At 39.5% G+C, this 18,422-nt stretch overlaps 2 protein-coding genes across 2 annotated transcripts in view; one reads left to right on the top strand and one right to left on the bottom strand.

Moving 5' to 3' along the window:
- Positions 1 to 11: 11 nt before the first annotated feature.
- Positions 12 to 13,296, top strand: DPCD (deleted in primary ciliary dyskinesia homolog (mouse)). Its single transcript, XM_015813449.1, has 6 exons — positions 12 to 118; positions 777 to 857; positions 1,538 to 1,662; positions 7,693 to 7,826; positions 12,113 to 12,215; positions 13,134 to 13,296. Exons 1-6 carry the CDS (start codon positions 55 to 57, stop codon positions 13,236 to 13,238), a joined length of 612 nt encoding a protein of 203 aa, XP_015668935.1. The 5' UTR covers positions 12 to 54; the 3' UTR covers positions 13,239 to 13,296.
- A 3,713-nt stretch (positions 13,297 to 17,009) lies between these two features.
- The window catches only part of FBXW4 (F-box and WD repeat domain containing 4), a 75,256-nt gene continuing 73,843 nt past the window's right edge, over positions 17,010 to 18,422 (bottom strand). The window contains exon 9 of the mRNA XM_015813436.1: positions 17,010 to 17,264. Coding sequence (XP_015668922.1) covers positions 17,148 to 17,264 — 117 coding nt within the window. The 3' untranslated portion in view covers positions 17,010 to 17,147. The remainder of the gene's footprint in view (positions 17,265 to 18,422) is intronic.

Raw genomic sequence — 18,422 nt, forward strand, 5'->3', positions numbered from 1 at the left:
AGAGCCGGAAGACCGGGAGGGTTGCCTTGGTAACGTGCCTAGCCGAGCCGCAACATGGCGGGGACCAGCTGGCTGGAGCGGTTGCGGGCGTCTCGCAAGACCGCCCTGCTCTCGGATGGTAACCGGGTGGCGGGAACTGGGATTGTGGTGATCTGGGGAAATGACCCGCCGGTCACGGGCAAGTGGGCAGCGGCTGAAGTTGGGGAGCTTTCTAAGGTGGGAGAATCCAGGCAGTTCCGGTCTCCAGTTGGCGAGGAGGCTGAAGCCTCGTGTTGCCTTCGTTTTTGGGTGCGGCGACCTAGTCGGAATAGACCAGTGTTTCTCAACCTTGACAATTTTAAGGCATGTGGACTTCAACTCCCAGAATTCCACAGCCAGCAATGCTGGCTGTGGAATTCTGGGAGTTGAAGTCCACATGCCTTAAAATTGTCAAGGTTGAGAAACACTGAATAGACTGAAGATCAAATTTTAAAATCTCCTCTAAGTTGTTTTTTTTTTTTAAAGGAGTAATGGAAAACATTCCCGAGTCTGTTTGTTTCTAATTGAATTGTAGTCACCACTGTGGGGGAGCATGAGGAAATCAACCCGTTAACATTGGTGCTTACTTCCACCAAAACTTGTCTTTAGAAGAGGAGTAATTTGGATGGAGGGCTGTGAGGCATTTGGAGTCTCTAAACGTCACTCTGGCCAAGTGGGGGAAAGCATGTTGAGTCTGTGGGATGGGATTTCCTCCTATTTCTTCCTTTTAGGTCCACCCATCCTGTGCTCTCTTTTAGGTAAACGAAAAATCCATTACTTGTTTGAGGATGGGAAGGAGATGGCAGAAGAGTATGACCTGAAAACACACCAGCTACTCTGTAAGCCAGCCAACTTTTCTTACTTATAGTTAAACATGGGAAATGTGAATGGCATAGGTAGATTTGAAAGACAGGTTTTGCCTTTAATAATCTTGCACATTCTGCAAGTCAGTGAAGCAAATTTTGCAATGAAAGATCCATACTAGGGAAGGGAAGTGAAATCAGTGTTGGCCTTGCCGCTGAGATTACAGAGCTAGGCTACATGTCTTTATCTGTTTCCTTATCCATAGCATTAACCTTAAGCATTGATGTCTCAGTTATACTACAGTATCTGATGAAACTAAAAATTAATCCACTCATTGTATTGGTATTGCTCCTGAGATTGCATGGCTTTATCATGCTTCTCTTGAGATGCAAGCAGGGATTCAAGGGCACAATGCTGTGATAGGTTTTTTTTTGTTGTGTGTGTGTTTTTTGTTTTTTTTTTGAGAATGACCACCTACTATAGATCAAATGCAGGCTTTATTTTTAGTGAAATCAAACTTTATATTCTTGCACTTTAAATGAGTGATCATAACCCAGGAACCCACCTGTATTCTGTTTCTGCAAAAGAAAAGAGGCATAATTAAAAATAATTTGAAATCAAAAATTGACTTAATATGCTGTAGTATATCTCAATTGGGAATATTTTCCTGAAAAAATATATCGATTTTTTCTCTATCCTTGTCCTTTCTGTGCAGTAAGAAAATGGAGAGAGAAGAATGCTCTGGGCGCATTCGGCAATTGGGAGGTTGAAGTGGGAGAACCCACATTGCTTGCAGCAGGAACACTGGACCGTGAGTTCATAAAGGAGAGCAATACCAATGTAAATACAATATTTGTACCTCAGCATTTGATATTAGGGGAAAATATACTTTACCCAATTTCTCTATCTTGATTTTTATTCATTTAGGAAATACAGTAGTATGTAAGGCTTTCTTTGTTTACTAAGCTGCATGAATAATCCAGAATGTTAGAAACGTCCATTATGCTCTTCATTTCTACTTTGTCTTTTTCCTATATATAAAGGTTTATGTGTTAAATGTGTTGTTATGCTGTTCCTCTAGGAGTTCAATACAACTTATGAAGCATTTGTTTCTTCCAATTTTTCCTCACAACATGATAAAAGTTGAACTAAGAGATAGCAACCATCCTTTAAATTTCAATGTAATTTAAACAGAGAAATTACAATTGAAAGCTCACTATGGTCAAAAATAACTGAATTAATGTTGGGTGGAGACATTTTTGTAAATATGAAAAGTTTAATATGGAGAGACTCATGTTCAAGTCCATTCTTAGCCATGGAAGGTCACTAGGTGTCTTTGAGCCAGTCACTTTCTTTCAATCCAAGCTCCCCACAAACTTTTGTTTGGGTACAAATGGGATGAAGGAGTGCCAAGTAAACCACTGTCAGCTCCTCAACAAAAGGCAGCATATATTTCTAACAAATAAATGTTTTGAATTTTTTTATTATACATAGCAGCATGCAAGTGTTAAGTTTAACACAATAGTGATATGTCATTATATGATATTTTATAAATATAATTTTTTTTAAAGTAGATGTTAATAAAACCAGCCTTACTTTAAAAACTGGATGAATCTGTACTATACTAATTTGTGCATCTGTTTAAATGTTATGAGGTGAAGGGGTGCACACAGCTAAAACAGTTACACTGTAAGCCCTTGGAAAGTAAATATGTTTCCAGCTCTTTCCTGAATTCTAATGAGGAGGCTTGCTTTAATTCCACTGACAATTTATTCCATGACACAGGCTATAATTTAGTCAAAAATGCCAAAAGCTAAATGATTTTTTAATAAAGGGTTTATGCTCTGCATTGTGGTTCTGCCTTAAAGTTAGGATCTCTTTCAAATGTTCTACCTGCATAAACTCAGAAAGTTCAGATTGCCCAGGAGGTGCTGATGCAGTTTTACAGAGGAATTATTGAGTCTGTCATTTGCACTTTTACAACTGTCTGGTTTGGTACAGCAACCAAACAGAACAGGTACAGAATCCAACAGATAGTCAAGACTGCAGAAAGAATAATTGCAACCAGTCTGCCTTCCATAGATGACCTCTATATTGCGCGGGTCTGAAGGAGGGCTGAGAAAATATTTGCAGACCCTTACATCCTGGACACAAACTCTTTTAGCTCCTTCCCTCAGGACGGTGCTATACGGTATTGCATGCCAAGACATCTAAATATAGGGGCAGTTTTTCCCCTTATGCCATCACTCTGCTGAACACCTAATTCAAAGGTGTATGTGTATCAACCCATAGAGTGTGGCTGTAATATTATTTATTCCTTTTTGATTACCTTCTTTACTTTTCCTTTTATTGGTATGGTTCACTGCACAGTCAGCCAGATGTTCAGACTGGATTTAGCATTTTTGTTCTCCTGTCAGGTCCTTCCCAAGGACCTGGGATAGGCAGATGTGGATGTTTTATGGTGTTAGAGGTATCATTGCAGGATTTCTCTGTGGCCTTGTCAAGTACACTGAGTGCTTCTGTACCAGAGACAAATCCCTGGTGTCTAACCACGCTTGGCCAAATAAAGTATTCAATTCAAATTAGAAGACTTAGGGAAATGGTGGATATTGTGTTATTTTTGCTTGACCAGCAGCAAGTAATGTCCTAGGAATCCACATAAAGCAGAAAATATGTCTTATTTTGAATTTCCTTCAGCAGCTTCCATTATAACTTATCTGAACTAGTCACCTCTGCCCCTGAGGGAGAAATGGACAGCCACCCTGGAATCAGTTGATCTGACAGAAGAATAGTCACAAGGGTTGGAGACTTTTAAAACATCTGAAAAATGTTCCAGCAAATCTGTGTCGATATAAGAACATCATGGCAAACCAAATCGCTTATCAGCTGTTAAAAAGCAGAGTTAAGGGGAGGGACTTGAGAAATGCAGGCTCCCAAGGACAAGGGAAAGGGAGGCCAGAGTATTGACCTCACCCTTTGATAGAGAAGAAGTGGAAACAGCAATTCAAGATATGAAGAATGGTAAACCACTGGGATTGGATGATAATCGTGTTGAACAAATAAATTTTTTGGGAGATTTTAGAAGCAATGGTTGTTATCCCCTTTTAATGCTTATGTGGCCTCAAAGTGTATTCTGAAGATCTGGAGGAAAGGTGGGTTATCATACTTTTGAAACCCAGGAAAGTACCAAATGATCCAAAGAACTTTCGTCCAAGTTCCCTCCTCTGCCATCCCTTTAAATTCTGTGAGAGAGTTCTGTTAAACAAAATGTTTCCTACGATCAGCCAACTCTTATTTCCCAACAAGCTGATTTCCAGCCAAAGATGTCCTGCACAGGTCAGTTACTTGAACTTGTTCAGCACATAGAGCCGTGCTGGCGAACCTGTGGCACGCAGAGCCCTTTCCGTGGGCACGTGTGCCGTCACCCCAGTCCTAGGCCTTCAGCTGGGTTTTATAAAACCTTTTTGCTTTAGGCCTCCACCGCCGTGTGCAAAAAAAAAAAAGAAGGTTCAATCAATCAATTTCAACTTCTCGTGAAAAACAAAATATCTCGCAAAGTTGGAATTGATTGATTGAACTTTTTAGTCCTACACAGTCTGCCATTACCACCGAAGCCACGCCCACCCAATGGGCCACGCCCACCCAATGGGCCACGCCCACTCAGCACCTGATGATACATAAGTGGGTTTTGGGTTGCAGTTTGGGCACTCGGTCTCTAAAAGGTTCGCCATCACTGACATAGAGGATGGCTTTCCATCAGGTCTATCATGGAAGCTGCTTTCATGGATTTATCTGTGGCTTATGACACAGTTAATCACAGGAAGCTTCTCCTGATATTATATACCGTAGTTATCACTCATGACCTTGCTTTGACTAAATGATTGAGGCAATACTTGAAAATTGGCTCTTTTTCATTAACTTCCAGGGGAAAAAAGAATCAGGGAAGAGCCCAGCAACACGGTATCGACCTGTTGGTCTTGATACATTGTATTTCATCTACACTGATGGTTTGGCACTTACCACTCAGGAACCAACTTTGAGGAGGTGGAAGAGAAACTTACTCTGGCTCTTTAAGAATATGTTGGAATATTATAATGAGAATGGACTAAAATCTAATCCATCAAAAACTAATGTCTGTGCAGTCTATCTTAAAACAGGCAGGCCAGATATAGGTTTAATATTTGGAATGGAGTGAGTCTGGTACAGTGTGAGATGCTATGTTATCTTGGTGTTACACTGGACTGAACATTAACCTTTAAAAGATATTATTGCAATTTAAACAAAAGCTGTCCACTCTCAATAATCTCCTTAGAAAATTGGCTGGAACCATTGGAGCACACCCTACTACTCTGCAAATGGCTGCCCTTGCATTATGTTATTCGGCAGGAGAGTATGCTTGCCCTGTCTGGGGCTGATTTGCGCACTTTATACAGGCATCAGAAGGAGTGTAGCACAAGATGTGGAATGTGGAAATATGGAAAGGTGTTATATATTTCAGCACACCTGTTATTTGGCTAAGTACCCCCTACAAAAAGATTGAAATTGAGAAGGAGTTTTGTACAATGCACTGAGATTGTTACTATAGTGAGGGGAAAAAGTATTTGATCCCCTGCTGATTTTGTATGTTTGCCCACTGACAAAGAAGTGATCAGTCTATAATTTAATGGTAGGTTTATTTTAACAATGAGAGACAGAATAACAACAAAAAATCCAGAAAAACACATTTCAAAAAAGTTATAAATTGATTTGCATTTTAATGAGTGAAATAAGTATTTGATCCCCTATCAATCAGCAAGATTTCTGGCTCCCAGGTGTCTTTTACACAGGTAACGAGCTGAGATTAAGAGCATTCTCTTAAAGGGGGTGCTCCTAATTTCAGCTTGTTACCTGTATAAGACATCTGTCCACGGAAGCAATCAATCAGATTCCACACTCTCCACCATGGCCAAAACCAAAGAGCTGTCCAAGGATGTCAGGGATAAGATTGTAGACCTACACAAGGCTGGAATGAGCTACAAGACTATCGCCAAGCAGCTTGGTGAGAAGGTGACAACAACTGGTGCGATTATTTGCAAATGGAAGAAACAGAAAATAACTGTCAATCTCCCTTGGTCTGGGGCTCCATGCAAAATCTCACCTTATGGCGTTTCAATGATCATGAGAACAGTGAGGAATCAGCCCAGAACTATACAGGAGGATCTTGTCAATGATCTCAAGGCAGCTGGGACCATAGTCACCAAGAAAACAATGGGTAACACACTATACCGTGAAGGACTGAAATCCTGCAGTGCCCGCAAGGTCCCCCTGCTCAAGAAAGCACATGTACAGGCCCGTCTGAAGTTTGCCAATGAACATCTGAATGATTCAGAGGAGAACTGGGTGAAAGTGTTGTGATCTGATGAGACCAAAATCGAGCTCTAGGGCATCAACTCAACTCGCCGTGTTTGGAGGAGGAATGCTGCCTATGATCCCAAGAACACCGTCCCCACCATCAAACATGGAGGTGGAAACATTATGCTTTGGGAGTGTTTTTCTGATAAGGGGACAGGACAACTTCACCGCATCAAAGGGACAATGGACGGGGCCATGTACCATTAAATCTTGGGTGAGAACCTTCTTTCCTCAGCCAGGGCGTTGAAAATGGGCTGTGGATGGGTATTTCAGCATGGCAATGACCCAAAACACACAGCCAAAGCAACAAAGGAGTGGCTCAAGAAGAAGCACATTAAGGTCCTGGAGTAGTCTAGCCAGTCTCCAGATCTTAATCCCATAGAAAATCTGTGGAGGGAGCTGAAGGTTCGAGCTGCCAAACATCAGCTTCGAAATCTTAATGACTTGGAGAGGATCTGCAAAGAGGAGTGGGACAAAATCTTTCCTGAGATGTGTGCAAATCTGGTGGACCAACTACAAGAAACGTCTGACTTCTGTGATTGCCAACAAGGGTTTTGCCACCAAGTACTAAGCCATGTTTTGTGAAGAGGTCAAATACTTATTTCACACATTAAAATGCAAATCAATTTATAACTTTTTTGAAATATGTTTTTCTGGATTTTTCTGTTGTTATTCTGTCTCTCACTGTTAAAATAAACCTACCATTAAAATTATAGACCGATCATTTCTTTGTCAGTGGGCAAACGTACAAAATCAGCAGGGGATCAAATACTTTTTTCTCTCACTGTACACTTAGAATAGAATGATAACAAAGATGAGACTCTGAAGTAAAACACCATAATTGGACCGAACTGCTTCAGAAGCTGCCTAGAGGTGTAGAGAAATAATGGAAAATTTTAAACAGACTGGGCAGACTAAAGTTTACATAGGAAAATGGGGGTTTCTCCCCGATGAGGCTATTCAGTTTCAAAGATAGTTCAATTTCATTCAATATCCAGTTGAAATGTATATGTTTCATGTATGTACAAATACCTAAACTATCTCATATATGTGTATGAAGGGTGTTCTGTGTCTTGAATGTAATTATTGAATGGATTTTTGCTTGATTGCATTTTTTTAATGAAATGGACTTTTTTTCCCCTTGTGAGAGACTATTGTTCCTTAACCATCTTTTACTTCAGTCTATATTTTTCCAAAAATCTAGTAGCACTTTCCTTCACATTCCTCAGTTTAAAACATATTTTGTGTATTAAATGTATCCCACAAAAGAATGTATTATACAAATTGAGAAAAGCTCATGGGGAAATGTATTGAACTTAAAAATGCTGGCATCAGTGTTGCTTCAATTTAGATAAGAATTCAGCAGTTGCACGCATAATTTTGGCAATTCCTATTTATGTTGTTGTAGTAAAGTTACAGCTGCTGTCTAGTTGAACTGAACAACATTGGACTGAATTCCATTTATTTATTTATTTTTAGCCTGTCTTTATGCGAAAAGACACCAAAAGCAGTTTCCAGTGGCGGATCCGAAACCTGCCATACCCTAAAGATGTCTACAGTGTTTCAGTAGAAAAGGATCAGCGCTGCTGTGTGGTCCACACAACAAATAAGAAGTCAGTAAACAGATTCACTCACGGTGGGATAAATTTGGGTGTATTTGCAGGTAGTTTGTAGGATGTGGAAATGATTTTAGTTCTCTGTTGTAATATTCTGAATTTTTCTTTTCCTAACAGTTATATTGTTAAAAGTTTTAGCAAAATAATCTGAGCTTTTTATAGTATTCATACTATGAAGAGTATGTTTTTGAACAAGCTATAGTACTGTATTTTGCACATACCCCTAATGGATGGGTTTGAATGCTATGCTAAATCAAAAAAAAACATCGACAGGTCTTAATTTTATGTATGAATCAGGCTATAGTCCTGGAACAAAGAGCATTTGTTTTTCCTACCCTTTCCATTTTTATGCAATCCCTAATATTTACCCAGAGGTGGTGCTATTGGCAAGAGCTTCTATTTTCTGTTTGACATTTATATTAGGCTAAAGTTCTTCTGAGGGCAAAGAGTATAATTAATCAATGACAATAAAAAACTAGGGACATGGTCAGGACTTGTCAAACATTTCACAATAAAGGCCAGACTACATTAACCTTATGGGACATTCTACTTAGCATCTTTGTTATCTCACTGGAACTGGCAGGTACAGAATCAGGTTCCTGAAGTTCAGTGGATTTCCTCTTGAACGGTAGGAATATTATTTAGTATTTGTTGATTTGAGCAGTCATTAAATATGCTCAGCCTTCTGCAGAGTCCCATTTTAAATCAGAATCACCTATGAATTTGACTTGTGGTAGATTAAGACAGAGTACTCTTGCATACAAAATACAAGCTTTACTGTAATGACATAGACTGGCATTTACTAATAAGATGCCTTTCAAAAAGAACTGGACAAATTTATGACAAATAGGTCTGTTAGATATGAAATTTAAATAAAAACTCAGGGTATAGTATTAAGTAGCTCTAAATTATAGTTGCAGATAGGCAAAGAATAGGAGAAACCTGTTTCTTTCATATCCCCCTTGAGCAGTGGTTCTCAACCTGTGGGTCGGGACCCCATTTGGGGTCGATCGACCATTTCATGGGGGTCACCAAGCAAGGCTGTCCACCATTTTTTTTGTCCGCCATTTTTTCCCCTTTTCCGGCGGGTGCCTTATATCCCTTGGGCTGGGCCAGCTGGTGGTCGGCCTGCTCCGTCTCTGCCGCTTGCCAGCTACGCCTCAGCCGGCGCAGGGGGCGGAACCACGCATGTGCGGTGCTCCTGGGCAGGGAAAGTCCTCGACTTACGACCGGTTGGGTAGTCCTCGACTTACGACCAGTTTAGTCCTCGACTTACGACCGGTTTAGTCCTTGACTTACGACCGGTTGGGGTCGCGGCATTAAAAAGGTTGAGAACCACTGCCCTTGAGGCTGTCAGCTAATACTAAAAAGAAGATGCAGTGTTAACCATGTGGCAGATCCAGTAAAAAATTATTTACTGCTTAGTAGCCGAGTATAGACAGTCCAACGTGTTTTGGACAATTCAGAAGCAATATTGCCATTGCTCCTAGCATATAAAATACAAACCATTATATAGTTTTTTTTGGGGGGGGTAGATACCTTAATTAGCATAGACATTTTACATTGCTTGCCTTGCTTGTTGGAAATTCCAGACATGATTGAGTAAAAACTCTAAACTAAATCTCAATTATTCTGTCTACTAAAGAAACCAGGAAAAGTTGGATGAATGCTACAAGAAACAGAGCTTTTACATGATTTGTTCTGGCTGGTTGGTGGTGGAACAAAAGACTAGTTCAATCATTCTCCTATTATATATCATTATTCATTGTAGCTTGTTCTTTATTGTGAGGAAGGCAGAAGATAAAATAACTTCGATTCAGATACTTTGTCCTTTTCGCTAAAGCAACAGAAGCAGTGCATGTATGTCTGCATTTTATTCATTCTTCCATACATTATTCTACTGTTTTACCGAAACTGGGATTTTATGAAGTCTACATGGGAACTTGGGGATTTCTACCTATTGCTAAACTGGTAGCCAGGTTCTCCTTTTTCTAGACATGTCTAAAAGTATTAAAAAAAAATTCCCCTCCCTGTGTTGGGCTGCTGATGGATGCAACCTCTTCCCACTTCCACCAGCTCACAGGTTCCCAATCCCCATATTACATAATTTTCAATTTGTGTTAGTGCTTGCAGCCTGATTATGTGAGAGATTCTAGTTAGTCCTTTATGGCAGGAATGGGCAGCCCACAGGCTGCATATACTACCTACCCCCAGCCTCCTGAGATATAGTACTAAAATGGTTACCAAAATTTTCAATTTTTAGCAACGTTTGTTTCTATTTTGTTCCTTATGGATAAAGATGAAAATGAGAGGGGAAATTCTAGGTAACAAATCACCCAAATGTCCCTCTTTTAAATTCCTCCCAAACCCATTCAAAATTGTGAAGGTGAAGAAGCTTCTTGGATGAGAAGTGAAACGTCTTCAAAGAAAAACAAAGTTCAGTTGCCTTGTGAAAAAGCATTTTTGGGATAACTATGACTTGGGTGACTGAGAATCTCCACAGACATCCAAAATTGTGTCACTTAATTCAGCCATTTACTGTCAAATCTAAGCAGTAGTAGTTCAGGGTAGGGTCAGGGATTCAGGATAGAAATAAGGTATAGGCTAAAACATCGATTCAGTCCCTTCTTCTGATGTCATTTTCAGCTGGTAGGAAAAAGTTGGGGCCTATAATCACGAGAAAGCTGTCTACCTTTGCTTTAGGAAAAGGGAGGACAATGGCATAATCTTATGACAATTAGAATTTTAGCAGAGGCTAATTTTAGCAGAGGTTTTCCCCATAAGATAAAACAGAAGAAACCTAGAGTTACTCAATGGCTACTCTGCAATTGTAAAGGTGGAAGAGAAGATAATTTCCCAAAGGACCTTAAAAAGAAAATATTGCCACTTGCTTCTACTCATTCAACAATGCCCCCTCTAGCCTCAGCAAAAGGCTGCTGAAGTGGAATTCGATTCAGTCCTCTTGCTGTAAAACAAATCCATTGAAGCAAATTTCCAAACAAACAGGCAAAGCCTCCTTGGCCACAGCAGATTCAATTATTGCAGGACAAGGTAGCAGTTAACATTATGCTGGAAGAGGCAAAACAGCAGATCTATTTTCCTTTGATCTTTCACAGATTTTAGTTGGAGCTCAGACCAGGTATTTTTCCCACTGCCTCAGCCCTATTGGTGGTGGTGGGGGGATAAAGTTAGTGTTCTCAGTGTGGGCTTCATAGGCTCTTTGAAACACTGGGCTACTTTTGGGAGTTGCTTTTTTATTGTCTCAATCAGTAAGAAGTTAACACTTCCTTAACTTGTCTTTTGTGTTCATCTAATCTTTGCTGTTTAACCTTTGACATCTCCATTATTATCCATGTCTGCCACCTTTCCCAAATATAAGCAAAAGACTCCAAGCCCTGGGGTAACATTCCTCTTTAGCAGGCAGTTAGCCCTGGCTGGTTGGCCTTTGTATGCATTTTCAGTAGGGCTTGGAAAATAAAGGGTTTATGGTTTGTGTAGCACTAGTTCAACCAGTCAACCTCTGGACAAAACTAACTTAATGGAGAAGGATTGTTCATTTTTAGGGCACCAAATATGCATCAATAAGTCAGCATAATTCATAAAAGAAAAGTTCCCAGCCCCCAAAGGAACTAAATGGCAGTTGTGTTTCATGGGAAGAAAGCATATTGGCCTTCCATCTTAAACTGAAAATAGCAGAAGATGGTCATTCTAAGTGCCTGATAAGTATGAGGGTGTAGGTGCCATACATAATCAAGGTGATCAAACTAAACGAACATTCAAACTCTTACAGTATCCTATCTAACTCTAATTCTTATGAGCGATAATGATCTGTTTAGTAAGTATCCCACAATAAAGTTTGGGAAGCACATTTTTTGTGCCTTTAAGTCAGGGTTAATTCCTGGTGACTGGATTAGTTTCCTTGGCAAGATTTTTGGAAATGGTTGCCACTGCTTCTTTCCTTCCTCTCTTTTCTAAAAAGAATGGTGCTAGCTACTGTAGTTCTTAGTATATGGCTGTATTTAAAAACAAAATCTACTGGTCAAATTAATCGTGACATAGTCAGATTTTTAAATATAACTCAATTAGTTTATGTATTTATATATTTTACTATATTAAAAATAATTCTAAGTGGAATCTTGCAACCTGAATGGAAGATACTCAGCTTCTAACTCTTGGAGCAATCCTGAAATTTCTTTCATGTAAAAATATAATTTAGATATTATTTATCTTCCACTAGTGAAAAAATGAATAGTCTTTATTTTCATGTCCACATTTACTTTCAGATACTACAAGAAATTCACTATTCCTGATTTGGACAGATTCCAACTGCCTTTGGACAGCACTGCTTTGACTTTTACTCATGCCAACAATACATTGATCATCACAGTAAGTTCTCATAAAGCTAATCTGACACCATTAGCATATTATTGTTTTCAGTCCTCTTTTGCTATGCTGCCTTTACAGGTAGTCTTCAACTTAAAACCATTCAGTTAATGACTTCTCAAAATTACAATGGCACTGAAAGAAGTGATTTATGACTGGGTTTCACATTTGCAACCGTTACAGCATCCCCAGGGTCATGTGATCAAAATTCAGGGGCTTGACAACTGATATGTATTTATGGCAACTGCACTGTCCCAAGGTCATGTGATCACCACTTGTAACCTTCCCAGCTGGCTTCCAACAAGCAAAGTCAAAGGGGGAAGCCTGATTCACTTAACAACTGCAGTGATTCGCTTAACAACTGTGGCAAAAAAGGTCACAAAATGGGGCACAACTCACTTAACAATTGACTCGCTTAGCAGTGGAAATTTTGGGTTCCATTCAGTACTACCTGAATAAAACTTGAGTAAATACACAAGAAGAACAATGGCCTTTGGATGCAAATTAAGAATCAAAGCTATCCCAGTTAGGCTTATGACAACAAAAAAATCATGCTGCTATTTCTGCTTCAAAAGATAACTCTAAATATTTTTCTTTCTAACCTGAAACAATTGTTGTTTTTTCAATGATATTCAGTATAGAAATACCTTCTTCAATGAACAGGGAGGTATGGGATCAAAAAATACAATGATACAGATTTTAAAATTTGAACTAAAATGTGCATTAAAAGGAATATGTTTGAGATAATACAGCCTTATGTTCTAGGTATTATATCTTAAATGGCTGAAAAATGAATCTGAGAGCATGACATTCCAATCATTTTTATTTTGATTTTATTTTTTCATTTTTGCAAATGAGGCACTTCATTAATAGCATTTCTGTTTGCGCTAACAGAGATTCAGGCTATTTTCTTTCCTATAGTATCAAAAGCCAACAGAAATACTGGCTGCAGAAGAGGAGCTGCAAAAAGAGCTAAAGAAGATCAAAGCTGCTAATAATGGGGAAGGAGACTGCAAGACACAGTAGTCGACAGTTGTGAAATGCATTGTCTGTACTTTTATTAAATAAATGTGCTGAACGGGGATCATTCATTCCATTTATACCCTACCACAATTCTACAGAACTCTTGGTGGATTACAAACATTAAAAACTGCAATTGAATAGTATCTAAAAACCTAAACTGGAAAATGCAAAAATCCAAAAAGGGCCTCTTAAGGGGTGGGCAATATATCACAATCTCTTTATGGCTCCCAGCAGCACCTATTCTGATAAGAAGGCATTGGCAATCTTCCAGACCCAGGGAATAAGGCCCACCCACCCGTAACTATCCTCAGTATGCCCATGTGGTACCCATGCTTTCCAAGATGCATTGGTTACCAATTTGTTTCTAGGTGCAATTCAATTTGCTTGTTACTGGAGGGACTGTGATGTCAACCCAGCTGATTCAGTCTGGCAAAGGTAATGTACTACATGTTCCTTTGATCAACCAATGGAAACCTTCAGTAACCATATTGGAACTTCATGATCATGTCTTTCTCTGTAATGGTGCATTCCAGAATGTGGTTCCTCTTTAGATCCAGAGGGCTCTCATCCTGATGGCATTCTGGCAGGCCTTAATGACTTGGCTGTGCTCCCAGGCTTTGGGCTAGGGCAGGGATGTCAAACTGCTGGCCCGCAGGCCGGATGCATCATAGCAAAACCGTATCCACCCCAGTGCTGGCAATGGCAAAAAAGTTGTGATACATCACGACACGTCCCGTGACATTGCGAGTTTGACACCCCTGGACTAGAGTGATTGGATCCCCTTACTAAGTGTATGATACATATTGTTGACCAGAGGTGCTATCTTCTTTATTGCTATGTCTCTTTTTACATTATATATTTGCTGTATTGTTTTATCCTTGAGCAGCCCTGAATCAATTGGAGTCTACATTGATTAAAATAAATATCTAAAGCAGCTGTGAGGGACAGAGATCCAGACCATAGGTAACAGGGCATCCTAGAGAGCACATAAAAAGTTCCAGTTAACCTGGCAAGACATTCCAATCAAAACTCTAAACAATACCAAAGCACTGGTGCAGGCTCAAATCTGAGCACATAATTGTGCTCAATTTCATTCTTCATACTCCTCCACTTACTCTCTGGGCACTGCTGTCTCAACTCCCACTGACAATCCAAAACCCATCAGCCACCAAGGATAGGCCCAACATTCAGCAGCTGCTTAGAAGCAGTTTCACTGAGGGCTCATGAGGGCTTGTTGCCTACGTTGAGAGCAGCGAACCAGGCACTCGGTAGACTCACACGTCACATCTTTGGGAAAAATCAAGTGCCCACCAGAAACTACTCAGATCCAAAAGTGCCTGGGGTGGATCCTCTGAATGGGCATCACCTTGGAAGTCATGGATAGTCATCAATTTATGCTAGACCAGGAAGTATTTAACCATGACAAAGGAGTAATAATAATACTGTCCATATCCAGATCTAAAGTGGTCTGAAGCAAAAACTAGGTGCAGTCTGAGGGCAAGCCCATGTTATCATGAGATGGTCAGCTTGGTATCCGCCATATTACCCTTGGCGCAGCATTGCCAGGATATAGCAGTTACACTCCCATTCCACACAGAGTGCTCACCTCATGTAAGATCTGGTATGAACCCAACTCCCAAACTTAAACTTCACCTGTTAACGAATTTATCCATGGAGTCAGCAGCCTGGCAAACCACTAGGCCAAATCCCTAATCACTTAGATCACTTAAAATTAGTGACCACTTTCTTTAAAACAAGATTGCTGATTCCAATTGTGGTTTGCTAAATGAGGACTATCTATAATCTAGTATATCAATAAGAGGGGAGGTAAACATAGTACACAGACTTTCTTCCACTAATGCTAGGTACTACCTCCTTATTTCTGTGATCCTTCCCCTTACTGGGAATCAGTATTTCTTCATTCCTCTTGGCTCTCACCTGAGGGACTGCCCGGTTCTAGTTACTGGAGAACAAATCACACATACACAACAGCAGCAGCATATCACCAAAACATTGGTAGCATAGGAGTCCCCCAGGAAACTACACTCACCATCTTAGGCCTAGCAAAACTGCACTACTATTAGGTGTGGTGCCAAGACTCCTTGCCCAACTGCCAGCAATCTGAATGCATCACATTCTGCTCTCTACCAGCTGGCCATTCTTAATGGTTGCTTTGGGTAAATAATCAGAGACTAAAATCCCCACCTTCTGCCAGTTCACTGAAGCCCTTCAATCTGGCCACTTAATGGAGAAGGGCCTTCCTGGAAGTTTCAAATCTAGTCCTATCAAAGTAGTTTCCTTCCAGTATGGTACCACTATCCTCCCTGTTGTAGTAAGACTGGGAGATCAAGAATAATAGTTCTGTTCCATTTCTGTCACTGTCAACACTGCCATACATGGAAATCCCTAAGTCAATCTCAGTATTACCTCCTAATATCTGCTTTTAAGGTCTGTTTGCACAATTACATAACCCCTTTTTATACCATGGTACGTGACTTGTCTTACATTTTTATTACTTATACTGAGGCCCTACTAAGTTTATCTGTTACACCATACCAGAATTTGAATCATAGATAGTGATGACCATATCCAACTATTTTGTTTTAAAATAGATTTTCATGATATTGTCCTTGTTTCCCAATCCCTCATGTATGGAAGAATATTCAGAGTTTAGAATCCAGTTTGTTCATCTCTCACTCTACTAAAAACAATTTCCCTTTTGCCTCAATTACACTGATTTATGTATCAGACATTAATGAAATAAATGTTTGTGTTTCAGACACTGCTTTTTCATTCAATTCTACAAAAAGAACACATTTCCGTCTTACATTGTATTAAATTGTTTAACAATTTAATCATTGCAATTAGAATAAAAAGGTGAGGCATTCTTGTTGGCTGTTTTGGCCAGCCAATACCTATTCTATTCACATATTTTCATACTGGTTTCTTATTTTTAATGTCTGCAAACTTTTGAGTCCCCTAATAATTTCTTATTTGATGATATTCCTACCTTAAACAGGGTATCTTATTTAAACTCATATGTTCAAGAAGGGGAGTGCATTGTTCAGAAACACTGTAGTGTTTAGAGAACACTGTCTTTAGAGTATTAGTATTCAGGGTATTTCATTTATAAATACAGATGTTTGATGAGAGTGATAATAGAGGCCGGAATACCGCCCCATGTTTTTGCATCTTCTCTCAGAATTATGCATGGTTAGATGTTTTTTCAAGTATTAAAAAAAATCCTCCTTTATCGTCACAATTGTAGTAATTTTTCAGGAATATTTATCCTCACCTTGCCGTGTACGACTTAGATAAGTTAAGTAAATCATGGTACTGAATAAAAGTCAAATGTGACTATTCAGTTATTTTTTGCAATCAAAGATACTTTTTGTGTGCTACTTTAATAATTTATTCAATACCAGGCCTGTCAGCATTGATCCAATAAAGCAGTTCTTATATGGTGTGAAACAATAATATTTATACTTGATTTAATTTACAGAGAGCCAACCAAGTTTTCAATCTTATGGCCCAATATTTATTCATGAAAAAAACTGGATGTCAGTAAAGCAGAGATAAAATATTTTCTTCTACTTCACTGTCCAGATGCAGTTCCTTCCTCTTTAATTAAATTACCATAATGAAATATATGAACATGCAACATTCAGAAGCCCAAACTATGCTGGTACCAAAGAATATGCACACACTAAGACTTACTGAATTTTGCCTTTCTAGGCATAAGAAAAGTAACCAAAATCAAAAGTGTACAAAATATTGGGTTGGAAAGATACATTAGATTTTACTAACACCAGAAGACAGAAATGGGATGTTCTTTAGCAACTGCTGTTTTATTGTCTTAAAGTTGTTATTTTTCTTTGTGCTCCCTGAGTCTGAAGTCCAAGCATATCAGTGTCAGGAGGTAGTGAAATCAAGGACATACAGTGCCGATGCCAGTGTCGCATAGAGATGAGTGGTGCTGAAACGTAGACAGTATACAGGACTGCTGATAGGGGATGACAAGGAGAAACTCTGCAAAGTAGTAAGAAAAGTACTTCTAGATAAGTTATTTTAAAATTAAAATTTTAACAAGGTCAGTGACAAAATGACAATCATGTAGCATCTTCACAATTCAATTTTGCAAACCTGCATCTATTGCAAATTTGTAATTCTTTTCTAGTGCAAAGAAGTATTAGAACTGGGCTAAGGCAACATATCTTTCTATATATATATAAAAATAAAAATGTAAATGTTTGTTTGTTCAAAATCTTAAATCTCCGAAAGTTCTTCACCGATTGCTTTGAAATTTTGACACAACGTTGCATTCGAATACGCACGTGTTTTTATATACCTATATTATATAGATGTCACACCTGTGACAGGTAAAAACATGCTTTTTTTAAAAAAAACAGCACCATCTGTTGGACGTAAAAGCAACACAAACGTGCGCTTTCTCTTTTTTTTCTTTTCCATTTAACCAGACTGAGCCACAGCAACGCGTGGCCGGGTACAGCTAGTATCTGTGTGTGTGTGTGTGTGTGTGTGTATTCCATTTCCTGAACGAAATTAGCTCAAAGCAACAGCAATCATAACTATAACTATCTTCAGTAATTATTTCTGGAGCTACACTGAATAAGAATACACTGTTCATAGGCCTGATACTATTAGTTCAGCAACTGTCCAAAGTTATGATGGTGCTGAACAGTTGTGGCTATGACTGGTTCTCAGAATTCTAGGCATCCTAGCACCCCCGCAGTCATTTGATCTTGATTTGGGCACTTGGCAACTGGCTCACATGACTGGCTGCAGTACCTGCAATCACAGAAACACCATTTGCAACCTTTTCTGCTGGCTTCTCTAGAAAGTTAGTGGGGAACCTGGCATGGAAAATTGCAAGATGCTGGAGTTAAGTCTCTCCCACCCATGCATCCAGTCCTTTTGGGCTTGTGCTACATTCCTTCCCTAAGCCTCAACACATCTCCCTTGCAGCCTCAAGCATCCCTGCAGACCCCCCCCTCGTGTAGTCTCCCTAGGCCTTACCATGCCTCCCTTGCACCCTCACCTTCTTCAGACCCTCACATACTCTCCACTCAAGCCTTGCTACACCCCTCACACCATTGTGCATCCTTGCCAAGACTCACCTGCCTGCCTGACAGCCTGCTTGCGAGCCACCTCTAGCTTCCAACTTCT

The sequence above is a fragment of the Protobothrops mucrosquamatus genome, unplaced genomic scaffold (assembly GCF_001527695.2).
Source record: "Protobothrops mucrosquamatus isolate PMUCROS unplaced genomic scaffold, P.Mucros_1.0 scaffold156, whole genome shotgun sequence".
NCBI lineage: Eukaryota > Metazoa > Chordata > Lepidosauria > Squamata > Viperidae > Protobothrops > Protobothrops mucrosquamatus.